Source organism: Amphiprion ocellaris, chromosome 6 (genome assembly GCF_022539595.1).
Source record: "Amphiprion ocellaris isolate individual 3 ecotype Okinawa chromosome 6, ASM2253959v1, whole genome shotgun sequence".
NCBI lineage: Eukaryota > Metazoa > Chordata > Actinopteri > Pomacentridae > Amphiprion > Amphiprion ocellaris.
The window spans coordinates 11718173-11746152 of record NC_072771.1 but is presented as its reverse complement, the minus strand read 5'-3'; the positions used below and the strand labels follow the sequence as shown (position 1 = coordinate 11746152).

General features: G+C 43.2%; 1 protein-coding gene across 6 annotated transcripts in view; it reads left to right on the top strand.

Annotated features, from left to right (window-relative positions):
* Positions 1-27980, top strand: part of slc4a5a (solute carrier family 4 member 5a) — a 64427-nt gene that overhangs the window by 11584 nt on the left and 24863 nt on the right. For all 6 annotated transcript variants that reach the window (XM_055011427.1, XM_055011423.1, XM_055011426.1 and 3 more), the window contains 9 exons: positions 859-917; positions 5157-5369; positions 7469-7598; positions 8717-8877; positions 22895-23047; positions 23593-23763; positions 24924-24979; positions 26582-26739; positions 26839-26926. In XM_055011427.1, coding sequence (XP_054867402.1) covers positions 860-917; positions 5157-5369; positions 7469-7598; positions 8717-8877; positions 22895-23047; positions 23593-23763; positions 24924-24979; positions 26582-26739; positions 26839-26926 — 1188 coding nt within the window. In that variant the 5' untranslated portion in view covers position 859. The remainder of the gene's footprint in view (positions 1-858; positions 918-5156; positions 5370-7468; positions 7599-8716; positions 8878-22894; positions 23048-23592; positions 23764-24923; positions 24980-26581; positions 26740-26838; positions 26927-27980) is intronic.

Below are 27980 nucleotides of genomic sequence, written 5' to 3'. Positions count from 1 at the left end.
AGCAGGAACAGGGTGGCCTTAAACTCTGCTGGTGGCATTCAGTGTGTGGATCGGTGCCACGTGAGATGAGTTATCCTCACTGGTTTAATTTTGCACATTCCTATTGACTTGACCATCATTTTAATTATTTTCTCATCGATCTGCACTGTGACCCAACATGCAGATCAGTGAACAAGAGCTGCTGCTGGAGATTTACATCCTAGATATAGAGCAATGTCACATATACAAATACACACACACGCTCATACCTCACACCACAACACATGTGCACAAAACCGGTGACGACACTAATACACATGTACAATTACATAAAAACAGACACACTAGAGGTATGCAACCATTCAAAAGTTGGGGTCATCCAGACAATTTCATGATTTCCATGAAAACTCACACTTTTATTCATGTGCTAACATTATTGCACAAAGGTTTTAGAATTATCAGTTAGCCTTTCAACACCATTAGCTAACACAATGTAGCATTAGAACACAGGAGTGATGGTTGCTGGAAATGTTCCTCTGTACCCCTATGTAGATATTCCATTAAAAATCAGTTGTTTCCAGCTAAAATAGTCATTTACCACATTAACAATGTCTAGACTGGATTTATCATTCACTTAATGTTATCTTCATGGGAAAAAAAATGCTTTTCATGTTCCTATGTGACCCCAGACTTTTGAACGGAGATGTAAATATACACGCATGTATAGATGGATGGATGGATGGATGGATGGATATTTAAATTGTGGGGTATACAGCATACACACATGGAAGTAACCACAACATGACCATACCACGACACACACAGTCTACAGGGAGTACCTTATCACTTTGACATCTGACATCTGTTCTTCTTTACCAGGATGGACCATGGAGACCGACGGATGGGCGTTTCTCACCTTCGCTATGAGGATGAGGAGGGTGAGTGTGTGTCATTCATGTCGATGGTAGATCTATTACTGACTGGCCTACTGTTGATGGAAATACGAAATTAAGTCATTACACCTACTCTGTCTTTATTATTTCCATGAGACTGACCGATTGCACTAACATAATTTCTAGATCTTTTCATTGTTTCTCATTTCTTCTAAAAGTTTATGTGGGTGACTGTTAATAGGCTGCAGACAGGTAGTGAAGATGAGTGTCGGGGTTTATTTGGGGGTATTGGGAAGTTGTATATGGATGTTTGCTTGCCTTCATGTTGAGCATCAGGTTGTGTTCTTTCTCTAAACATTCAATATTGCGTTGCATCTCCCTGCTGTCTAGTTAATCAATCTGGTCTGTGTAAAGAGTTTTACAGCAATATCTTAGTTGCCAGCAGATGATCAAACTCACATCATCTATCTTTGGCAAAATAATGTTTATTTGAGCTGAGCAATGGGACTGAATTACTCTGAATAAACTTGATTTGCTTTTATTTCTGACTGTGCCAACAGAGAATGCTGCTGTTGTTAATAAACAGACATAAGCTCCATCCATCCATCCATCCATCCATCTATCTATCCTCTACCGCTGGTCCGAGTCGGGCATCAGCTTTAGGAGGGAAGCCCAGACCTCCCTCTCCCCAGCCACATCATCTAGCTCCTCCCGGGGGACCCCAAGGCGTTCCCAGGCCAGCTGAGAGACATAGTCTCTCCAGCGTGTCCTGGGTCTTCCCCGGGGTCTCCTCCCGGTGGGACATGCCCTAAACACCTCACCGGGGAGGCGTCCGGGGGGCATCCTAATTAGATGCCTGAGCCACCTCATCTGGCTCCTCTCTACGTGGAGGAGCAGCGGCTCTACTCTGAGATCCTCCCAGATGGCCGAGCTTCTCACCCTATCTCTAAGGGAGAGCCCAGCCACCCTGCGGAGGAAACTCATTTCAGCCGCTTGTACCCACAATCTTGTTCTTTCGGTCACTACCCAAAGCTCGTGACCATAGGTGAGGGCAGGAACGTAGATCGACCGGTAAATTGAGAGCTTCGCCTTTCGGCTCAGCTCCCTCTTTACCACGATGGACCTGTACAGCGCCCGCATTACGGCGGACGCCGCAGCAATCCGCCGGTCGATCTCTCACTCCATCCTTCCCTCACTCGTGAACAAGACCTCGAGGTACTTAAACTCCTCCACTTGGGGCAGGACCTCATCCCTGACCCGGAGAGTGCACTCCACCCTTTTCTGGCTGAGGACCATGGACTTGGATTTGGAGGTGCTGATCCTCATCCCAACCGCTTCACTCTCGGCTGCGAACCAATCCAGTGAGAGTTGGAGGTCCTGGCATGATGAAGCCAACAGGACCACATCATCCGCGAAAAGCAGTCCGGACTCCCTAAACACCCTGGCTGCGCCTAGATATTCTGTCCATAAAAATTATGAACAGAATCGGTGACAAAGGGCAGCCCTGGCGGCGTCCAACTCTCACTGGAAACAAGTTCGACTTATTGCCGGACATGCGGACCAAGCTCTGGCACCGGTCATACAGGGAACGGACAGCCTGTATTAGGTGGTCCGTTACCCCATACTCCCGAAGCACTCCCCAGAGGATTCCCCGAGGGACACGGTCGAAAGCCTTCTCCAGATCCACAAAACACATGTGGACTGGTTGGGCAAACTCCCATGCACCCTCAAGGACCCTACTGAGGGTGTAGAGCTGGTCCACAGTTCCACAGCCGGGATGAAAACCACATTGCTCCTCCTGAATCCGAGGTTCGACTATCCGGCGGACCCTCCTCTCCAGTACCCCTGAATAGACCTTCCCGGGGAGGCTGAGGAGGGTGATCCCCCTATAGTTGGAACACACCCTCCGGTCCCCCTTTTTGAAAAGAGGGACCACCACCCCGGACTGCCAATCCAGAGGCACTGCCCCCGATGTCCACGCGATGTTGCAGAGACGTGTCAACCAGGACAGCCCCAAAACATCCAGGGCCTTGAGGAACTCCGGGCGGATCTCATCCACCCCCAGGGCCCTGCCACCGAGGAGCTTTTTGACTACCTCGGCGACTTCGACCCCAGAGATGGGAGAATCTACGCCCGAGACCCCAGGCCCTGCTTCTGAATCAGAAGACGTGTCGGTGGGATTGAGGAGGTCTTCGAAGTATTCCTTCCACCAATTCACAACGTCCCGAGTTGAGGTCAGCAGTGCACCATCCCCACTATACACAGTGTTGACACTGCACCGCTTTCCCCCCCGAGACGCCGGATGGTGGACCAGAATCTCTTCGAAGCCGTCCGGAAGTCATTTTCCATGGCCTCGCCAAACTCCTCCCATTCCCGAGTTTTTGCTTCGGTGACAGCCGCAGCCGCAGCCCGCTTGGCCAGCCGATACCTGTCAGCTGCCTCCGGAGTCCCACAGGCCAAAAAGGCCCGGTAGGACTCCTTCTTCAGCTTGACGGCATCCCTTACCACCGGTGTCCACCAACGGGTTCGGGGATTGCCGCCGCGACAGGCACCGACCACCTTATGGCCACAGCAACAATCAGCCGCCTCAGCAATGGAGGCACGGAACATGGTCCACTCGGACTCAATGTCCCCCACCTCCCTCGGGACATGGTTGAAGTTTGACCGGAGGTGGGAGTTGAAACTCCTTCTGACAGGGGACTCCGCCAGACGTTCCCAGTACACCCTCACGATCTGTTTGGGTCTGCCAGGTCTGACTGGCATCCTCCCCCACCATCGGAGACAACTCACCACCAGGTGGTGATCGGTTGACAGCTCTGCCCCTCTCTTCACCTGAGGGTCCAGGACATGCAGCCACAAGTCCGACGATATGACAACAAAGTCGATCATTGAACTGCGGCCTAGGGTGTCCTGGTGCCAAGTGCACATATGGACACCCTTATGCCTGAACATGGTGTTCGTTATGGACAATCTGTGACGAGCACAGAAGTCCAATAACAGAACACCGCTCGGGTTCGATCAGGGGGGCCGTTCCTCCCAATCACGCCTCTCCAGGTCTCACTGTCATTGCCAACGTGAGCGTTGAAGTCCCCCAGCAGAACTATGGAATCCCCAGAAGGGGCGCTCTCCAGCACCCCCTCCAAGGATTCCAGAAAGGGCGGATACTCCAAACTGCTGTTCGGCCCGTAGGCGCAAACAACAGTAAGGAACCGTCCCCCCACCCGAAGGCGAAGGGAGGCCACCCTCTCGTCCACCGGGGTAAACTTCAACACACAGTCACCGAGCCGAGGCGCAATAAGTATTGACACCCCTGCTCAGCGCCTCTCACCATTGGCAACTCCAGAGTGGAAGAGAGTCCAACCCCTCTCGAGAGGACTGGTTCCAGAGCCCCTGCTGTGTGTCGAGGTGAGGCTGACTATATCAAGTCAGAACTTCTCAACCTCGCACACCAGCTCAGGCTCCTTCCCCGCCAGAGAGGTGACATTCCACGTCCCTAGAGCCAGCTTGTGTAGCCGGGGGTCGGTACGCCAGGCTCCCCGCCCCTGGCCGCCGCCCAACACACATAGCACCGGACCCCTATGGCCCCTCCTGTGGGTGGTGAGCCTGCTGGAGGGGGGTCCCACGTCTCTTTTTCGGGCTGTGCCCGGCCGGGCCCCGTGGGAAAAAGCCCGGCCACCAGACGCTCGCCATCGAGCCCCACCCCCGGGCCTGGCTCCAGGGGGGGACCCCGGTGACCCACGTCCGGGCAAGGGACTCGTGGTTACAAAGTTGTTGCTCATCATTGGGGTCTTCTGGGCTGCTGTTTGTCTGGTCCCTCACCCAGGACCTGTTTGTCTTGGGAGACCCTACCAGGGGCATAAAGCCCCCGACAACATAGCTCCTGGGATCATTGGGGCACGCAAACCCCTCCACCACGATAAGGTCGCAGCCCAGGGAGGGGTTAGGTGCAGACATAAGCTGTGAAACAGAATTTAGTGGTTTAACATTCATGAAAACACTCCTCCGAGTTTAGGGGATTAATGGAAGATCTGATCTCATAATCTGCCTGTTACTGACTATCAATCAGCTATTTTGGGTTTATGAAATATTAATTTAAGTCACTTGTTTTAGAAAAAAAATGTGGTGTTACAAAAGATTGCTCTTAAAGTAAATTTCCACAACGATCTTCAACAAAAATCTACATAAGCACATCAGTTTTGCACATCAGTGCAACCATTTGTGCAGTGTGATATCCATAAGGTATGTTCATGTGACCATGACGGAACTGTACATATTTGTCCACAGACCATCAATCTATCTACATTGGAGTCCCAGTACCTCGAGGATATCGACGTAAACGCAGGCGAAGGCGCTCCAGTCGAGAGGCTGCTGACATGGACAGGGACAGATGTTACAGCCACCAAAGACACCATGAGCATGACCGCTACAGAGACACAGACATTGAGGAAGGACTCATGGATTCAGCTGAACAGAGTCTCCAAGACATCAGCCACACAAGTAAGTCAATGATCTGAAACCTTCTCAAACCTGTTGCTTTGATCAGCTGTACTGTCTGTGGGTCACCAACCTCTGCCAGACTGCTTCTGGTCCCTAATTTCTCCACTAATTTTACATGTCAAGGTGCTTTAGTTTCCCTGGTTACACATATCAGCCTATGGAGACAGCTATCTAATATCTACTGTATTTCTGATATTTTCATGGAGGAATGTAAACATAAAACCTGAGGCATGTGGAGTTTAAAGGTGTGAAGGAGCCACTACTCAGTTGCATTATGGGAAATTAAATGTGTACTCTGTGTCCTCCAAGTCCAACACTTTGGTCACAACAGTATACTCTTATCTGTCTCAGCTGCACATTTTGTCCTGTGTGATTTTGTGTATTTGTTCTGAAATAGCCTCACTAAAGTCTGGTGTATATAACACATTTTCTACACAGAGCTTCCAAGGTGGTGTTTACTTCAAATGTTTAAAATGGAAAAAAAAGCTTTTTGTTATGCTTTTGATTGGATTTTGCTTTCTTCCAGCAGTTTCAACAGTAAACAGCAGGAGTGTGAGACACAGCCTGAGAGTATGCAGCTTATGTTACAGGTTAAGTAATGAGCAGCCTGGCAGAATGCTGCTGCTTTGACTTTCAAAGGCTTCAGCTGGGAAGGTTGACCACGTTGCTAAATTAGTGTAGTGCAATCTGCGACAAGGCAGCAGAGGTGTCTGCCCTGCTTGGACCGTATTCACATATTGATACAGTCTGTATAAGTGTGTGGCCTGCAGTATATAGGGCCATATGGTGCCAACAGGAGGATACAGCAGGGACAAAGGTGTACAAGACGACATCAAGAGAAAATGATGCCCAGTGATGGTAAATAACTTTTAGAAGGAACTGATGAATAGCAACTGAACTCAATATCAAGCAACAAATATTAGATTTCAGTGACCAAAAATAGTTTTTTCTGTAAAATCATATTTGCATCCATTCAGGAAGAAAAAAAAAACAAGTGCATCACATGAGAGTGAAACTGTTAGCAGCCATCAGTAAAGGATTCAATATTATCAATCACTGGTGGGTTAAAAGAACCCCCTCATGTACATTAATTACAGTCCATAGATTAACGGCACTATGGCCAGTTGGCAGCTCATTGCAATGCAATGTCACTCCTGAACATGGGATCCATTTCAATCTATATACAAATAGCATACGAATGAAATGGATAGTAAGTGCAGTAGGGTAATGACTGAATAATAATAATTAAGTACTTACTGTGTGATCAGGATGTAGGCTTCAATTATTACGGCTGGTACAGCACAGGAAGTACACAGAGTGAAGCAGTATACAGCAGCCAATAGCTGGTTTATCACGGAAACATCATGTCACTTAAAATATTGATAGAGAACAATTAGATAACACTTTATAATTATAATAAGCTTGTGTTTACAGAATAATTTCATTGTGTGAATGAGGTACAAGAAAAATATATGAATACTGATGCAGTTGATGTCTATATAGAACAAGCCATAGCTGTTGGGACAAAGATACTAGGTACTGTACTAGAAGATAAAGCTGAAATTGGTGAAAAGGTCACACAATAGCCATGATCCTCCTGTATAATTCAAGCATAAAAATACAAGAAACATACAAGACTTGATATCTCAGCAGATACACCTTAATATTCAGTGGCTTTTTAAAATCTTCTTTCCTCTAAAATGGCCCATTGTCACTCCCTTGTACAGCATAGTTCCATTTTCTTACACTGTGCCTGCATTTGAGTACCAGAAGAAGCCAGTATTTCATTTCATTGTTACCTGATTCCTGTGAGTAGCTTACACTGTAAATTGCAAGTTGTTGAATAAATGTCACCTAAAATTTAATGTCCACATTGAGGATCACTTTCAACCTTCATAGATGCTGCTGTATGTTTGTGTGAAAGGTCATTTTATGGTGTATAGTAAAAGGGACAAGCTGACTGTGTGGCAGATAAACACCATGCAAATAACAAATCTGTTATGTTTTATGTAACTTCTACAATTGTTGGCCACTTTGAAGGATGTTGAAACAGTATTTTAAAATGGTATTACAAATCCTAAAAATGTCATTCTGTCAAGTGTCTCCAGCAGCAGAGCGGCTACGTTACATCCTGAGTGAAGATGATGACATGCCCACTCCGACGCTCTTCACTGAGATGGACACTTTACAGCGAGAAGGAGACGAGCTGGAGTGGAAGGAGTCCGCCAGGTAGACTCAAACACATGCACAATTCAGGCATAGTCATGTTTTCTCCACTCAGAACTCCAACTGCTCTGGAACTATGTTGCTTTACTTTAGTTTCAAGAATGAAATCTTGAAAGGATCCACTTGACAAATGATAAAGACTGCTCATATAATCATACAGTCCAGTATCTACTGTTCAGATTATAATGTGACTCAACACAGCCTTAAAGGATTTTTTGGAGTTGGAGTTTGGGATTTTCATTTCCTCAAGCATAATAGACATTTTTGTTTATCAAATGGTCAGAAATACCACAAAAATGCATAGATTTCTGTCAAATGATGTAATGATTCATTGCCTTTACTGTAAGTGAATGGATCATACTTGCTGTTGCACCTAGTCACCCTGCAAAGGCCCATTCTGTACCAGAATGCATTGTAGTAAGGATGATTCATAGACATTTTCATGGGCAACATTGTGACTTGAACACAGCTGCTTAACATTTCCCAATATTGTGTTGGTTAAGTGGGAAAAATTAGTCTCTGGGGCAAATAAATGCATTGGGGCCATCAATGTTTGTTGGAGTCCAAATGTCTGCTGTGAAAAAGGTCAATTCCATAAAATGAGACACAATTTCCCAGCTGCACAGCTAATATCTCTCATCCCAAATGTATTCAGAAAGGTCCAGTTTTTGAACTGAAAACATGACATCTCCGCTGAATGCATGCTGTTTCATCCTAACAGTATTCGGAGATGTCATGTTTTCAGTTCAAAAACTGGAGGTTAAAACCAAGTACAACTGAAAAAAACACTTTGTTCAATTAGATTCAATTGTTCAATTGACAAACTGTCAGTCTGAAATCAGGCTCAAGACAATTCACCTTCAGATCATGAAGCAATTTGTGAAATGCTCTTGTCAAACCCTAAATTGCTAGAGCGGATCGAACTGAGTTCAAAATGGAAGGGTGGCAAAAAAAAAAACAAAAAACAACACAACACGACACAAGCACCCTGCCAGGTGTTATTGGTTTCACTGACATCTCCTGAGCAGCGTGCACCACCAACAGGGTTGAAAAGGTCAAACAAATGTCATCTGTTGGGTATTCCTCACCTGTTCTTCCTCTGTGTGTTTTTCTGCCTTCAGGTGGGTGAAGTTCGAGGAGAAGGTGGAGGAGGGAGGAGAGAGGTGGAGTAAACCCCACGTGTCCACGCTGTCCCTGCATAGTCTGTTCGAGCTCAGAACGTGTCTCCAGACGGGGACGGTTCTGCTGGATCTGGAAGGCTACTCACTGCCACAAATAGTTGGTGAGATGCTCAGAACTTTTCTGGACACTACACTTCATTTTAGTCTGTGTATTCTACAATTCTACAATTTCACTGATGTGAGAGTAGATACAACACAAGCAAGGATCTAGTCAGGAGAAAACAACCTGGATAAGATCCATTAAACAAGTTCAAGTGTGAACTGTGTCTGTGTATAATGACAATAAAGCTTTCTTATCTTATCTTATCTTATCTTATCTTATCTTATCTTATCTTATCTTATCTTATCTTATCTTATCTTATCTTATCCTATCTTATCTTATCTTATCTTATCTTATATCCTTACAGTGTGAGTCAACCAATCAGCATTCAGGTGTCACTGGTAAAGCATTTTATATGTAGCTACTGATACTATGTCAGCTTGTAAAGTACATTCACTATTATCTTGTGGCAAGCAATGTTTTAACATTTAAAGGCTGAGATTGTCTGTCCAGCATTTGACAAGTCAAAATGACAGATCCATTTTATTTAGTTTGGACCAGTCAAAGCAATAGTTGCAGATGCCTCAAACGTCATTATGACTAGTCCAGACTGTTGTGCATGACGCTGCTCATACAAGGCTTCTCAGTGGACACTGGTCCAGTAAAAGTATTTGAACAGTGTTGGTAGAAACAGTGACGGATAACAAATACAATAATAAGGATGCAGTTAAACAAAAAGAGCTTATCAGCAAGGAGTTTGTGGAGAGCAAGGGTTTTGCTCATTAGAGCCTTGTGGTTGAAATTTATTAGAGGACTGCTCTGACATGAAAAACAGCTTGTCATTGGTGGTTGCAGCACTGTAGTTGAAAGACAAGCCACCGCTGTCTCTTTCTCCTGCCTGCTATAGCTTCTGAAGTGACTACAGGTCTCTGCAAGGTCATTTTGCACAGACTAAACTCTAATTTCAGATATCCGAAATTATGTATTGACAAGGCAGAACTCCATTTTGCGGTATATACAATGTTCTTCTGCCCAGTTCAAACCTTAGTCAAGCAAGATCTCTGAAAAACACAATGCAGATATCATGAACTGACGGGAATTAAAGATATCTTGAACTAGAATTAGGATATGAAATATGATATACAATTAAAGTATAGATATAACACCGGAGTTACAACTGTTTATCTGAAAATATTCACCGTTCACACTGTAGTTATCTGTAATGGCAAATGTAATACACAGGAATGGTATAAGTGACGTCATTTGTCCTGAAAGAACGAAGATGCGAATATCTGAAATGTTCTTCTTTACATAGAAGAATGAAATCACGGATATCTGATCTATATATCTAGCTAAATGTTGAAGTTACACATGGGCTGTATCCAAAATCACCCACTCGTTTCCTGCTCCGTAATCATCAGTTAACCTTTTAACACCATTAGCTAACACAATGTAGCATTAGAACACAGGAGTGATGGTTGCTGGAAATGTCCCTCTGTACCCCTATGTAGATATTCCATTAAAAATCATTTTTTTTCCAGCTAGAATAGTCATTTACCACATTAATAATGTCTAGACTGGATTTATCATTCATTTAATGTTATCTTCATAAAAAAAATTCTTTTCTTTCAAAAATGAGGACATTTCTAAGTGACCCCAAACTTTTGAGTGGTAGAGTGTAGATGAGATGTATTCTATAGATAATACATCTTAGCACTGTAAAATACGTCTTAATCTGTAAAATAGCATCAGAATTCTATGCCACCGGTCCTTAGTTGGCTCTCTGTCCATTTTCCCGCATGTCTTCCTTTCTAGTTTGACAATGCATGGTTCATATTTCTTGGTTAGTGACTATGGCTGTACACTACATTTCACAGTGCATTGTGGGATACTTTGAGTGCAATATAGGGTGTAACAGTTACAACTTAACTTCCAAACAACACTACAAAATGGCGAACCTACTGTGTAGGGTGTAGTAACTGATTTTGGACACAGCCAAGGAGTCTGCTGTTTTCTAGGTTGTCCTAAAGCCAAATTATTGGTACTTGATATTCAGTGTGAACCTGCCAGACTGGAAGTGACACCAGCAAATTTCACATCATTTTCGCTGAGCTGTGACAAACCTGTGGCTCCTAAAGTGAATTAGTTTGATTTGACCTGAGTTCACTGACTGACAGATAATTATTTACTAGCTGCAGCTGTCTTTGTGTGAGATGCGAGTGCAAACCTGGGAAATGAAAAAACAACTTTGTTAAAAATGTAAGTGTTGTCAAAACTTCACGTTAAAGAAGTTCTTATTTCTCATGAAATTTAAGAGGCTAGCATGAACATAACTAGCTAGCTAGTTAGCTCCCCAGCTAAGCTATATTGAATAAGGCATTGTAGCTACTGTGCCACAGTAAATTAACCTACATTTTTAAACTACTGTATCATTTTACTACTTTGTGAATGCATCTATACATAACAACCTTTTTCAAGGTCCCTTATTGCTGCATATTGACATTTATCACTTTCCCCATACTACTCACACTAAAGTCGAGCTGCATATGCATTAGAAAAGAGGGGTCAATAAATCAGACAACGGTCAGTGGTAAAGAAAAAATCCAATAATACAATTACAGTGCTTTCCAGTTTGCAGGAAAAATAAGCAATTGCTGGTAACTGAAGCTCCATAAGTTATACTGCAGTTTTTATAATGACGTAATAAAGAGAGGGATAAACATATACAGTGGGAATCGAAAGTTTGGGCACCCCAGGTAAAAACTTGTATTAATGTGCATAAAGAAGCCAAGGAAAGATGGAAAAATCTCCAAAAGGCATCAAATTATAGATGAGACATTCTTATAACATGTCAAAAAAAGTTAGATTTTATTTCCATCATTTACACTTTCAAAATAACAGAAAACACAATAATGGCGTCTGCAAAAGTTTGGGCACCCTGCAGAGTTAATACCTTGTACTGCCCCCTTTGGCAAGTATCACAGCTTGTAAACGCTTTTTGTAGCCAGCTAAGAGTCTTTCAATTCTTGTTTGAGGTATCTTCGCCCATTCTTCCTTACAAAAGTCTTCTAGTTCTTTGAGATTTCTGGGCTGTCTGTCACGCACTGCTCTTTTAAGGTCTATCCATAGATTTTCGATGATGTTGAGGTCAGGAGATTGTGAAGGCCATGGCAAAACCTTCAGTTTACGCCTCTTGATGTAATCCACCGTGGATTTTGAAGTGTGTTTAGGATCATTATCCATTTGTAGAACCTCTCTTTAACTTCAGCTTTTTCACAGATGGCATCAAGTTAGCGTCCAAAATTTTCTGAAATTTTATTGAATCCATTTTTCCTTCTACTCGTGAAATGTTCCCTGTGCCACTGGCTGCAATACAACCCCAAAGCATGATTGATCCACCCCCATGCCTAACAGTTGGACAGAGGTTCTTTTCATTAAATTCTGTGCCCTTTCTTCTCCAAACGTACCTTTGCTCATTGCGGCCAAAAAGTTCTATTTTAACCTCATCGGTCCACAGAACTTGTTTCCAAAGTGCATCAGGCTTGTCTATATGTTCATTTGCAAACTTCAAACGCTGATTTTTGTGGTGAGGATGCAGAAGAGGTTTTCTTCTGATGACTCTTCCATGAAGACCATATTTGTACAAGCATCTTTTTATAGTGGAATAGTGTACCACAACTCCAGTGTCTGCCAGATCTTTCTGGAGGGATCGTGCAGTCAAACGTGGGTTTTGACTTGCTTTTCTCACAATCCTCCGAGCTGTTCTGTCTGATATTTTTCTTGGTCTTCCAGATCTTGCTTTAACTTCCACTGTTCCTGATGACTGCCATTTCTTAATTACATTCCGAACAGAGGATATTGGCATCTGAAAATGCTTTGCTATCTTCTTATAGCCTTCTCCTGCTTTGTGAGTGTCAACTATTTTCAGTTTCAGTGTTCTAGACAACTGCTTAGAAGAACCCATGGTGCTGATTGTTGGGGTAAGGTCAGATGAATCTGGGCATTTAAAACCTTTGAGATTGACATCACCTGGTCTTTCCAGACGATGATTGTGAACAATCCATGACACTGTCAGGTCTCAGCTTTCCAAAGGAGGCAGTGCATGCTATAAACTCTGCAGGGTGCCCAAACTTTTGCACGCCATGATTGTGTTTTCCGTTATTTTGAAAGTGTAAATGATGGAAATAAAATCTAACTTTTTTTGACATGTTATAAGAATGTCTCATCTGTAATTTGATGCCTTTTGGAGATGTTTCCATCTTTCCTTGGCTTCTTTATGCACATTAATACAAATTTATACCTGGGGTGCCCAAACTTTCAATCCCCACTGTATACAAATCTAGCAAGTAATATAAGAATAAAAATAAAAAAGAGAGAAATAAGACAAAAAAAACACAGGTTAGTAAAATATTAGTGCAAATATGTCATACATAGTGCAAATACGAATGAAAAGTAGGTGCAATATGGCAATGAGGTAGATACAAGAATATATTACGGTAGATATAAATTGCAGAGTGCAAAATGGCAGAGTTCACAGAGGTCCATGTTAAAGTCCGTGTGTGGTGGTGGTGGTGGTTGGGGGGGTTATGGTTCATGAGTTGAGGAGTTGGACTGCCCTGGGTACAAAGGTAGCCCTTCTCCTCTGTGTCCTGCATGCACGGCAGCTAACCGTGACCAGAAGGAAGCCACTCAAATGCAGAGAAGAGAACATGTGAGGGGTCACGAATGATCCGGTTTGCCAGTCTACATCTTAAATGTAGACAGACAGAGTTCTGCAGACAGAGTTCTGAGAGGCAGTCCTATGATTTTTGAGCAGACAGTGATAGTCCTCTACAGGTGGTTTCTGTTCTGGAGGCTGGTGTAGTAGAACCAGCAGGTGATGGAGAAGGTGATGGTGCTCTCTATGAAGGAGTAATAGAATGTCTGGAGAATGTTCTTATTTACTCCAAAAGAGTTGAGCTTCCTTAGGAGATACTGCCTCTGGTGACATTTTCTGATAATCTCCTCTGTGTTAGAGGAGAATTTCAGCTGGCTGTCAAAGATGGTACTCAGATATTTGTACTCCTCCACAAGCTCAACAGGCATCCCATGGATGGTGGTGATGACAGCTGTAGCCAGTGCCATCTGCTTGTTGGAAAAGGTTACCACCATCTCCTTGGTTTTTTTTTTAACATTCAGCTCCAGACAAGAGTCATCACACCAGTCCACAAACTCCTGGAGGACTGAGCTGTGGGACTGAGAAGGTCCTGACAGCAGAGACAGGAGGACTGTGTCGTCTGCATATTTGACCAGATGAGAATTGGGCTGTGTGGATCTGCAGTCATCCGTGTAGAGGATGACGAGTAGTGGAGAGAGGACACAGCCCTGAGGAGAACCAAAAGAGGAGAACTAAAAGTTCAGTTTCATTTGTAGCCCCTGGGAAGAGACTACTAAAGATGCACAAATTCTAAAGGTAAAAGATTATTAGCTGTAGTAAATCAAAATCTTAAGCTGACAATAAGACAACATATGGAAAACTAAGAGGCACAACCAAAGAAAAGCAACATCCTCAAGATGAACAACAGAAAAAATAAATTCTAGTTCCTAACTAGAGAGCACATCAACAACCCCAACACTATTACAAACAGTACAAGTATTTCCAACCAGACAACCAGCACCACTGGTGGCCACATTCAGTGTCTCTTAGTTCAGTGTCTGCAGACCTGAGTATCCTTCAGCCATGTGTTCAAATTAAATTTAATATATTTAGAGTTACTGCACCAAGGATCTTCAGTGATAAAGAAATCCACATCCCAAGAGCTTTACCTGAAGATCAGTTTTACCCAAATGTTCTAGACCACAAAGCCCCCCCTTTGTAGAAAATCGTGTTTTTTTGTTAGTTGTTTTAGTTCTTTTTTAGTTTACTTGTTAACCTGTTCTTATTGTGTTTTTTTATATGCTGGAAGATTTATCACAAACACAATAAACAGTCAATAGTATGGCTGAGCATTTCCTCCTTGAAACTGCAGTGTACCAAGGACAGTTTCAAAAACAGGGTCTGAGACCTCTGGGGTTTCACATGCAACATTTCTAAGGAACCAATGCTGACACCATGCAGGGTGGAGCTTTCTGTATCATTATTCTTCTTCAGAATCATATTCCATGTTTGGCTGAATTACTCTAACTCTAAGGTTACAAGGACAACTCCCTCGGGAGGATAGTAAAAGTAGCTTCTAAAATAGCTGGGGTGTGTTTTAACAGTCTTACACACAAGTTAAAAGAAAAGCAGAGTCTAATCTTATGGATGCTACTCAGCCTCTTAACCAGGAGTATAAGTTGCTCCCCTCTGGCCATCGTCTGGCAGTACTCCAGGCCACAAAAAACAGGTACAAGTTCTCCTTCATGCTTACCTCCATCCAAGTTATAAATGCTGAGAAGAGGAGGTAATAAACTGTGGTTTTTTGCTGCAGTACTTCATCATGTACTGCGATGCACTTTATCCTGTTTTTACTTGACTTTATTCTGTCTTGCTGCTGCCGACTGTTGGCACTGAATTATATTTGACTACATGAATGACCAAGATTGGTGCTAGTTTTCCATGTCAATTTTATGTTTCGTGTGATATTATCGAGGTCATTTTAAAGCAAGAAGTGTTATTTCAGGGGAAAAAAAACTTCTAAATACAGTGCCGTGAAAAAGTATTTGCCCCCTTAGCTATCAATCTACCAAATGATGAAATTCATTTGACAATTGGGTTCAATTTCAGTTGAGTTCATCTACACTCATATATGGCTACTGCCAGGCTCATTGACTCTAACCATTACTAAATAGAACCAGTCTGGAAGCGTCGTGGCCAGTCAGCTTTCTCTTCAGGGGATAACGCACGGATCATGCCACCGAAGGTCCGATTGAATTGCTCCACACTCCCATTTCCCATTGGATGGTAGGGGGTTGTGTGTGATTTTCTGACACCTGAGCCCCAAAGGAGCTCACTTATCAGCTGACTCTCGAACTTAATGCCTTGATCACTATGAATCCTTTCCGGAAATCCAACTACACAGAAATACCAGTCCCAGAGAACCCTCGCCACCTGCTTAGCTGTCTGGTCTTTACATGGAAACGCTTGAGCCATTCTTGTGAAATGGTCTGTTATCACCAAGACATCAACAGACCTTTTTGTGGAGTCTTCAGCAGACCAAAAGTCAATACACACCAGTTCTAACGGTCTAGCTGATATTATGGACTCCAAGGGAGCCCTTCCCAAAGGCTTGATGGTCTTGCTGACGATGCATCACTGACAATGCCAAACATAGTCTCTCACATCCCTGTCAAGGTGTAGCCAGAAAAACCTCTGTCTTGCCAAGCTGAGGCTCCTGAACTGAGCTTGATGTCCTGCTCCATCGTGCACACCATGCAGAACCCCAGTCTTCAGTGAATCAGGGACAACATATTGGAAGCACTTTGCTTTAGTTTTCTGGTCCCTTGAAGTTCTGTAGAGCACACCGTTGCACACAGTTAGCCTGTCCCAATGTTTCAAATACTTTGTCACAGAGACAGACTCCTTAAACCTTTCTCTCCTGGAGGGCCTCCGACGTCTCTCAACATAGTGCAAAACACAAGAAAGAGTTCTGCCCTCCGCCTGCTTGTCATGGAGGTCCTTTTCAGTGTAGGCAGGCAAGGTGTCCTGTCCGGGTGGACTCAATTGAGGTAGATGCTGCAACACTTCAATAGCATGGGCTCTCGGACCAGCATCCCACTCAATGTGTGACAGTAATACAGCAGACACATCTTCCCTTGCAACAGACTGAGTGTGCATTCGTAGTGAGCTGCATGCCTGCACATTGACACTCACTGAAGAGGGTTTCTTGTGACCACTAGATGACCAGAAGGCATTTTGGACAGATGAGTTTGATATGTCTCTGACCTCAGTGAGAAGACCTGCATAGGGTTCAGCAAGCAGCCTGTGGCCAACACTCTCCTTAACAAATGGCACAGGGTCAGGGCATCAGCTACAGTATTTTGCTGACCAGGGACATACTTGATATCAAAATCGCAACTCGCCAACCTGGCTACCCAGTATTGCCCACAACAGTGTAGTTTTGGTTTAGTCAGGATATGAGTCAATGGGTCGTTATCAGTCCAGACTGTGAATTTGTGGCCTTTCAACCAGTGACTGAACTTGTCATAAATGGACCATTTCAAGGCCAGAAACTCTAACCGGTGAGCTGGGTAATTCTTTTGGGACTGACACAGAGACTTGCTGGCAAAGGCAAAAGGTCTGGCTTGAGTCTCACCCTCTTGAACCTGAGAGAGAACAGCACCTATGCCATCCAGGGATGCATCAGTTGACAACATGAAGGGAAGGGTGAAATTCGGATGAGCTAGGACGATGCTGTGAATCAGTGAAGACTTAGGTGTTCAAAAGCCTGTCCCTGCTCCAGTGTCCAGTCAGAGGCATGCAATTTCCTGCCTGGCAGTTTATTCTTATGGTGTTTGCCCTTCCTTCTTTCACCCTTCAGCAGATCAAAGAGTGGTTTAGCGATCGCAGAACACCTGGGCATGAAATGCTGATAGTAATTTACCATCCCCAAAAAGGAAGAAACACTTTTGGGGGCCAGCTTCAAGTTATGGCCACGCAGTCTCCCAAACACCATCTCCAGATGCTGCAAAGCAGTCTCCTCATCAGGTGCAAACACCAACAGATCATCCAAATAGCACAGCAGTCTCAGATAGTTCTGGTTTATGCTGGTCATCATGTGCATGAAGCTCCCGGGACTGTTGCAGAGACTTTGCGGCAGACGGTTGTACTCATACAGGCCCATGGGAGTGGTGAAGGCCGAGTACTTCCTGTCATCCTCATGGAGGGGCATATTGTAGAACCCGGACGTCAAATCCATTGTACTGAACAGACAGTTCCCCCCCAGTGCTGCCAAACAGTCTGCCTGGTGAGGAAGTGGATGGGCATCCTTCAGGGTTCTCTTGTTCAACCAGCAAAAGTCTGTACAGATATGGAGATCTCCATTTTTTTTCCACAATAGCACCAAAGGTGATACATATTCACTCGTCGATTTTCTGATGCTCTCCCTTTCCTCCATTTCACTCAGCACTTGGCGCAGCTTCTGGTACTGGCTGGGGGGCAGTTGCCTGTACGGGAGCCTGAATGATCTGTTGTCTGACAGGTGCATGCAGTGTAAAAATCCCTTCGCCTCTCCACAGTCAAGATGATGCCATGAAAAGACATCCTCATACTCCAAAACAAGGTTAGCCATTCTCCTCCTGCAGACCTCAGACACCTCACAAGACTCACTATCGACACCACTTAGCCCGACTGACCTGAGCTTGTCGATGGCTGAACTGCCGTCTGCAGCAGGTGACATGGCTGATTGAGTGCAGTTCACAAGGGGAACCTCTGAGTGCTCTGCACCATCTCTGTCCTCAAGTGCTACGGAGTATACATCAGCCAGATTTGCATTGCGCCTCAATAATACAGGCTTATGTGACGTATTGATGAGTTTTAGTGGGACCAATCTATCTCCCCACAATGTAGTCATGATCTTTGCAACCAAAACACCTCTGGGAGCTGAGCGGGATGACATGGGTTCTGTCATGATTGTGCTACCTGGAGAAACAGCAACATTTTTGGGCAGTTTCCCCCACATGAGATATCCGCGCCCAGGTTCGAGGTAGGCAACAGAGTTACACCGTACAGTACCAACCTTGTCGGGAACATCTTCGCCTTTCCATGGGTTCAGACCAGACAGCATGGACAGAAAATGTTCAGTTTCTGGGTCCCCAGATGGGCAGGGGCTGGACACTGTCTTCCAGTAGGACTCACATAGCTTGGACTGATGCAGGATGCATTGTATGAAATTGGTTCCCAGTATCGTAACAACAAGCGTGGGAACTAACATTTTGCAGCAGTATACTTCCATCTCCACATCATAAGTACATTTAGGCTTAATACGAAGCTGGCCACATCCAACAAGAATCACATTCAGATCAATCAGTTTTTGGTGTGTTATCACTCCAGCCTCTGTCAGTCTCATTTCGGCTGTCTCACTGATGCTGCAGGCCATTGAACCACTGTCTAACACCCCACCCACTTTCACTGTCCCACCCATGTCCACAGATGTGTAGAAGAGGGCGTCACTGCTATCGACTCTGTGAACACTCACTACATGAGTCTGATGTGTAAACATTCTCAGCATCTGACATGTGATCAGTTTGGGAGTTTGTGGTATGACCTGTACTGCCTCCCTCCAAATACAGGTTGGCTAGTTTCCCCCTGACTGGGGCTAGGAAGATTTATTTGCAGGGCAATTCAGTCTGGTGTAGACAGGTGCAATGGAGGCAAAACACTGTCTCTCAGACATGCAGTGTGAAGTACACACGTGGACAAAATAGTTGGTACCCCTCAGTTAATGAAAGAAAAACCCACAATGGTCACAGAAATAATTTGAATCTGACAAAAGTAATAATAAATTAAAAAAAAATTAGCCATTGAAAATCAGACATTGCTTTTGAACCGTGGTTCAACAGAATTATTTTAAAAAATAAACTCATGAAACAGGCCTGAACAAAAATGATGGTACCCCTAGAAAAGACTGAAAATAATGTGACCATAGGGACATGTTCAATCAAGGTGTGTACTCTAATTAGCATCACAGGTGTCTACAAACTTGTAATCAGTCAGTCGGCCTATTTATAGGGTTACAAGTAGTCACTGTGCTGTTTGGTGACATGGTATAAACCACACTAAACATGGACCAGAGGAAGCGAAGGAGAGAATTGTCTCAGGAGAGTAGAAAGAAAATGATAGACAAGCATGTTAAAGGTAAAGGCTATAAGACCATCTCCAAGCAGCTTGATGTTCCTGTGACTACAGTTGCACATATTATTCAGAAATTTAAGATCCATGGGACTGTAGCCAACCTCCCTGGACGTGGCCGCAGGAGGAAAATTGATGACAAATGGAAGAGACGGATAGTACGAATGGTAACAAAAGAGCCCAGAACAACCTGTAAAGACATTAAAGGTGAACTCCAAGGTCAAGGTACATCAATGTCAGATCGCACCATCCGTCGTTGTTTGAGCCAAAGTGGACTTCATGGGAGATGACCAGGGTGTCTTGAATCTGTGCAGGTACAATGAAATCTCATGACTATCAAGGTATTCTAGAGAGAAATGTGCTGCCCAGTGTCATAAAGCTTGGTCTCAGTCGCAGGTCATGGGTCTTGCAACAGGATAATGACCCAAAACACACACAGCTAAAAACAGCCAAGAATGGCTAAGAGGAAAACATTGGACTATTCTGAAGTGGCCTTCTATGAGCCCTGATCTAAATCGTATTGTACATCTGTGGAAGGAGCTGAAACATGCCATCCGGAAAAGGCACCCTTCAAACCTGAGACAACTGGAGCAGTCTGTTCATGAGGAGTGGACCAGAATACCTGCTGAGAGGTGCAGAAGTCTCATTGACAGTTACAGAATTGGTTTGATTGCAGTGATTGCCTGAAAAGGTTGTGCAACAAAATATTAAGTTAAGGGTACCATCATTTTTGTCCAGGCCTGTTTTATGAGTTTATTTTTCTAAATAATTCTGTTGAACCAAGGTTCGAAAGCAATGTCTGATTTTCATTGGTTATTTTCATAGAATTTTTATTTATTATTATTTTTTTCAGATTCAAATTATTTCTGTGACCGTTGTGGGGTTTTCTTTCATTAACTGAGGGGTATCAACAATTTTGTCCTTGTGTGTAGTAGTGTGGCTTGAGTCATTGCAGACTTTACAACCTGCCTCTCTGGTATGTCGTTCACGAGGAGCACGCTGGAACCTCCCACCCCGACTTGGATGAGAAGTGTTATGCTGCTGCATTTTCTCCATCATCTCCTGTCAAGATGATGTCGACCATACGAGCGAGAAGCCTTGCCTCTGACTGTTAGAGATTTTGTGCCACAACTGGTACAGAGGCTCGGCTTTGAGCATGCTGGGGACCACCCTGAAATGACACAGATGGTGGAGCAGGGCATGGTGGGTGATGCACATGATGTTGAGCTTGGAGAGAGGAGGGTGAGAGTAATAGACTTGGAGTGTGACACTGCTCATGTGCTGCCAGGCTGGACGACGTTGGGCTGGGCTGCTCAGAGGTGATGGTGGTGACTTGGCTCTTCAGTTGCAGAGCACCTGTGGTTCTGCCAGTTGCCATCAACTCACTCTGATAATCATCAATCCTCAGCTGAACATCACGTGAAGTCCATTCGTGAATCGGCTTACACTTTAAGGTACAAGGATAATTCTGGGGCAGGGCAGTGCTTCACAAACATGAGAGCCACTTCATCATTCATGTTCTCTGTCTGTTTCCCTCGTCTATGCAGGCCCTCAAGAGCTAGGTCTGGTGCCTTATTCAGTCTTATCCAGTAGTCAACAGGGTTTTCTCCGTGTTTGGGCAGAGTAGCATAAAAATCAACAAGAGGGAGACATGAGGGAGCTTCACTGAAGTAGTGAAGAAGAATATCATATTTCAGTTCAGGTTTCTTTGTAACATCAAGTGTAGGATCACTACACAAGGCAATCTTAACAACATCTCTGGCCTTGCCCATTTCACCTCATGATCTCTTCTGCTTTTTCACATGAAGGTATGTCTTGTTTTCTAAGGTGAGTTTTAGTCATGTCAATCCAGTCCTGGACTATATATTCGTCAGTGTTGTCACCTCTGGAGTACCTTATCAGGTTTAACATGGACTGTCACGTGTGGGACATCATGTCTGATCATGTCACATTGTGAGTTCTGGCTGGCAGAGGTAGTCTGGTTGTCACTATTCATGTTAACACCAGCTGACATTAGCTTAGAAACAATGGACTCACCTATTTCAGCACCTAACTGCCCTACCATGTCTGTAAAGTGATGAATAGCATCAACATCCCTGCGGAGTGTGGAAGTAAGAGGACTCTCCCTCATTAACTCACCAACAGGAGTACAACCTGGGCTCTGACCCAACCCTGTATCTGCACAACCATCAGGTGTGAGCTTTGAATGTCCTACAGCCCTACTGTCAGCAAGATCACTAAACCAAACACCCCTGATTGGTTATTCAAGCAGCTGCTTGAATAACCAATCAAATGTACTTGCATTGTGTGCTAAATTAGAAAAAAAAATGAAGTAGAAAAACAAGTTAAATGGGAGCACAATAGTCACATATATCAATAAACAAAAGTTGTTAGCTCACTGAGGGCTAAACCTGAGCCTAAACCGTAGTCTCTCATAAACATGACCACTCAAGGATCTAGAAATGTAGATCAGGAAGGCTGCGCAGCATCCACGGCGACAAGTATTAAGCTGATCTGCAGATCCTAAGGGTCACGGCACCAGTGTAACAGACGTATAGATGTGCGGTCAGGATGTCAAACAAGACAGCCCAATTGAATTTTTCCTCAGCCTTTACTCTGCAGAAGCAATGAACACATGTAAATTGTCTTCTTCTGCTGAATTTTCTCTCTGGACTCTGCTCCCACAGTAAGTAAACTATTACTGTGTAGGGTATATGGGAGAATCTACGGAAGCCCAGGAGGAGCTACAGAAGCCCAGCAGGCACAAACATAGCAGAGAGCAAAAAGGCAATCTCTAAAATCAATAAAATGATGGCGAATAAGAACTGAGAATTGAGATTGAGATAAAATTCAAAAATACTCAACATAAGAACATAACATCAAACATAAATTGAAAATAATTAATAAAATACATTTTTAACTTCATTACAATATGTTGTTTTTAAGTAAGTGACGGGCTAATCCTTGGTTATTTACAGTTCCTGGACAATGCCTCTACTGTGGTGGCTTCTGCAGCAAATCAAAATAATGATGATGCACTGTCACTCTTTTCATACATATGAGTGGTACAAACACGATCTAGTGCTTTTCAGCAGCATTAGCCACTCTCAACACCTTCAGTGCTACTTGAACTTATAAGTTTTGCCTTTAACATTGTTCTTTGACAACTGTCATGTCTAAAGTACCAACAAACTAGAGTATTACAATAAAGGAATGCTTCTGACAAGGAATACCAGATTCACATTGCAAAATTCCTCATCTGTTTTTCCAGATGACATCATTGAGAGACAGATAGAGGAAGGCATGACATCTCCTGACCTGCGAGAGAAGATCAGCTTTGTCCTGTTGAGAAGACATCGACACCAGACCAAGAAGCCAATCCACCGCTCGTTAGCTGACATCGGCAAGTCCAGCTCCTCTACCAGTGAGTATCCCTGCCTGTGCTGTGTACGGTCATCTAGATCTAGATGGACCAGGACCAGTGTTCCCTCTAGGATGATAGATAAATGACCGATAGATTTCACAAAATAATAACTGTCATGTCAGTTATCAGACACTGCTTTGTTTCTTTCCTTTGTTCTAAATTAGTTCCATGTTTAAATTACTACACACATTGGTGCACAGCATGCATTATATGCCATCACATCAAATATCACTGTGCGTCCCTGAGATGTAGCCATTTCTTTTCTTCGTCAATGATTGGTCTGCTCTGTTCCAACATATATTTTGATGTCTGAGAAATTTACTATGCATATATTTAACTCTTGGTAAATGAATGAACGGTCTCCTGCAGTCAACGAGGCTCATATCCTCCACAGGGGATGTATTAATGTTTGATGAGTTAATTACCACTGTAACATTTCCACATCTCATCAGGGCAGGGCACATACTGCTCAATAAATCATAAAGCATCACCTCCAACCACTCTGTTGCTGTTTGTATTTGTTTCTGCTTCAATTTCCTTGCCAGATCGGAATGCAGGGACCCGAGGTGGACCGGGGTCAGGGCCGGGGCCAGGACCAGGGCCAGGGCCAGGGTCAGGGTCAGGGTCAGGGCCAGGTATGGGGCCGGTGACCAACTTTAACCGATCCACAGAGGACCTCAGAATGAAACAGCAGCCAACAAACTATGGCCGTCTGCGTGAGTTATAGGTTTAGATTCATGCGGAACCGTGTTTGTTTTGTTTTGTTTTCTAGGCAGTTCATGATTTTTGTGGTCACATATTCAATATGAAAATCATGAAGATGGATTTGACAAGCTGCCAGAAACCAGCCACTCTCTTGTCAGAGTTAGATGGCATTTACATCTATATTTATTTGCTCAAAATCCAGTATCAGGCAGATTGATTTGTTAAAGCCATCTGTCATTAGAATGCTGAACACTGAATCCAGCACATAAAAGAGGTTTTTCTTACTGCTCACAGCTTGTAAGAATTATGGCTGCTGAAGTCTTCAGAATTTAAATACTGGTAGAAGGTAAAATTCATGAAAACGCTCTCACTTAAGCAAGATTTCAATCTCGACAAATTAGCATGACAGAACCATTATCTTTTTCTCTCGGTTCTCCTATCTTCAACCAGCATCTTAAAACCAACCATACGATTTGGGCAGCAAGAAGATAAAGTTTACCATTTTCGCTTTTGTCCTTGATTTTTCCTTCTGAAAGCATTACTCCCTAACTACTAAGTCGACTCATGTATTACACTCAGTGTGGTCAAAATTAAAAGGGGGACAAAAAAGGACTTTACGTTTTGTATTTTTTGCTTTACCACACTCACAGTGTCATTGTACTTGTATCTCTTCAAATCATATCTTTATTTGAAATGGTAAATATTATCTTATTTTATTGTTACATTACACTCTGACCACATTTTTAGGTACATAACTCAATACAACAGCTTTACTACAATGTCTAAAACATGAGCTCAGGTTGTTGTTTACACTGCTAGAAATACATACACTGGAGGGTTTATTATTAAGGTCACATGTTTTAATGGACACATACTTTCATAATAATATACATAAAATACAGGCAAAATGATGGAAACACCTCTATGTATAATATAGCTCAGTACAACAGCATCACTAACTATGACCTCAATGTTAAAGTCTGATTCAAAGGATTTTCTAATTTTCAAAAGCCTGACCAATGCAGCCATCATAAAAGTACATGTAAATTTTATTACATTACATTTTGCAGATAAGCCAAATAAAGTGGCCACAGAATGTAGATGACAATGTTAGAGCTTAAATGATGTAAAGTATGTAGATGTAAGGTGTTATAACTGCTTTACTTTCCAGGTCACGCTCAGAGCAGGAGTATGAATGATATTGCAGATACTCCCAGCACAGACCAGGTGAGTTATTTCTGTGACTTAACAGACTAGCCATTCATTCTTTACATCAAGTGTTTTACAGCTTTTCATGTTTTATACAAAAATATGCTTTATAGTTGTATTGCTTTCGGTTTATCCTGTCAAGTGCCTATGATGATCTAATTACTTTTTATGTATTTTACAAACGGCACATTTTCTATTTACATGCATGATGGCCATCTCTGGAGTGTATATTCATGTTCCACTTTATTGCTTTCCATTATTGGAGAGATGACCTATCTCATGTCTCAGTAAGGTGTTGGGCTGTGTTGAATTGACGATTCTGTGGTTTTGTGAGAGCCTCTGTCACAAGTGTCATCAATCTTTCATTGCGGTTGCTGGAGAAGGTGACAGCAAGTGTTAGAGGAAATGTGCAAACACATAACTCACTCATTAGTGAAACCTATGCCATAATATGGTTTAAACCCGGCGATACATGCTTGGCCCACTGCAAGGGCGTGTTGTTATTGCTCGGATTAGGTTACTGGGGTTTGAAATAGACAGGTCAGGATTAAGTGTAATTCACTGGGCACACAGATGTACAAAAATGAATAAATGAGAATTTGTTTGAGAGTCTATGATGTGGACAATGAACTTTATTTATTTGTAACTGTGAGAACGAGTTGTCCAGCTTCTGGAACTCCAGTGATGAGTGGATAGCTGCATGTTCAGACTGTATTTACAGACCTTCAGTAGGTCACATGTGACAAGGGACAAGTGATAGTTTGTTACTGTGTGTATTTGTGCTTGTATCTGTGTCAGTATTGAGCTGGCACTGGGGAAAACATGGATCTCATTGTCCTGTCCACGTGCTTTGTGCTCACATGTAGCCACATATTCAGGCTAGGGGTTATTGACAAGGCTCTCCATTGAGTGTTGTTGTGTTTCTGTTCAATTTCCTGCCACACCTTAACATGCAATTAGACAGGTCAGGTTGGTTTGCCATGATTATTCTTTCAGTCACAGCTGTGTCAGCGGATATCTGTTTTTAGGTTTCATGCTTGGGAAACAGCAGGCTTGTTGCCTTGCAAACATCTGCTGATTTAACAATGCCCTCCCAGACTGATCTTCCAGGTTTAGAGAAGCTGTTAGCAACAGATGATGAGGGATTAAAACTTTAATGATCCCTGTAGGGAGCTCTGGTCAGGGCACATATTGATAGAACAAACACATCCAGGGTTGTCAGTAACAGTCATTTCTTTCGTACAATATCAAATAATGTGGAAAAACTACTCCCAAGAGCCTAAGGTGATATATTTAAAGAACTGACTTTGTTTTACTGCTGCAGCATTTTCACGTTATTATCACGACAGCAACAAATCCTCAAATTTTCCTAAAATGACAGATGATTACCCATTTAGTCTCTGTGCAATTGTTTCAGCTTTAAAAACATGTAAATTATATACATGATTCCAAGTAATAAATATGAGATGAAAGAAAACCACAAAAAGAAAAAAGCAAAAAACATGAAATATGGCAACACCAAAAGGTTTGAATTATCCCATAGGAATGGTACATTCTCTACTCCAGCAACAAGATGAAATTCTCACCATGTCCCTGACTTTATTCCTCCATTTTCTGTAGCTGAAAAACAAATTCATGAAGAAGATCCCTAGAGATGCAGAGGCATCCAATGTCTTAGTCGGTGAAGTAGATTTCCTCAACAAACCTTTTGTAGCTTTTGTCCGACTGGCCCAAGCTACAACACTAGGAGGTCTGACAGAGGTCCCTGTTCCCACCAGGTGAGATGATCTGAAATATCTTACCCCTCTTCACTGTTTCTTTGCAACAGACATCTGCCATCCCAACACATATTTCTAATGTGTTTCTGCTCTGTACAGATTCCTGTTCATTCTCTTGGGACCCCAAGGAAGGGCCAAATCATACAATGAGATTGGCCGAGCCATAGCGACCCTAATGGTGGATGATGTAAGTGTCATTGTGCATTAAAATGCGTCCACAACATCCCCCCCTTATTGATATGCACATGCTAATATTTATGTGATACATGTCATTTCCTGCAAAGGCTATGATTAGCAGTTGAAACTGAAATGTAAATGGTGTGCTGCATGTGCTTAATCCTTTCAGTCCAGTGGGAAATGTGGTGTAGTGTTTTATTTACATCTGGGTGGGATCCACATTGTTAAGCATGGTTTAAGAGCAGGGTTTCTATTGGGATAATTAGCAGCCAATGAGAGTATTATTCTCTCTCTTGAATGCAGCTTAGATGTTGTTTCTAATACCATTAGGCTCTGAACTAAATGTGCTACTTTATTAGCAGACACAAGCAGTAAAGAAATAATAGAATGCTACTGTAAATGGAACTTGTTTAAGTTCAGGCACAAAAATGGCATATTCATCAACCACAGTCAAACAGTGACTGGAAGGTTGTGGTTGGTAATTTAACCTTCATTATAATTCAACTGAAAAGGAATTGCAGTGAATGTTCCACAGCAATAACTGGCCCGGGATACTGTAGGTCAGATTCAAGAGCGGAACATTTTGACAATTTGATGCAATTTGTATTGTTTAAGTCACATTTTTTGTCTTGTTAACATACATCCATCATCTATACATGCTTAATCCTCACTAGGATCGGAATGGGGCTGGAGTCTATCCCAGCTGACTTAGGGTGAAGGCAGGGGACACCTGGACAGGTCACCAGTTTATCACAGTTCTACATTGCACATAGAGACAAACAAGCACTCTCACATTCACACCTACGGACAATTTAGAATCACCAATTACCCTCAGCATGTTTTTGGACTGTGGGAGGAAGCTGGAGTACCCATAGCATTTTTATTTTGAAACTGCAGTGTACTGATTACAGTTCCGCTAATATGGATCTAGACAGCCAGGGTTTCATACCTAACAAACCTAGAGGAAGCAATCCTTTAACTTTAGCTTGCAGGGTGGAACTTTCTGTATTATTGTTCCTCTTCAGAATTGGTTTTCAGTTTCAACATATATGGTCGAATTATTC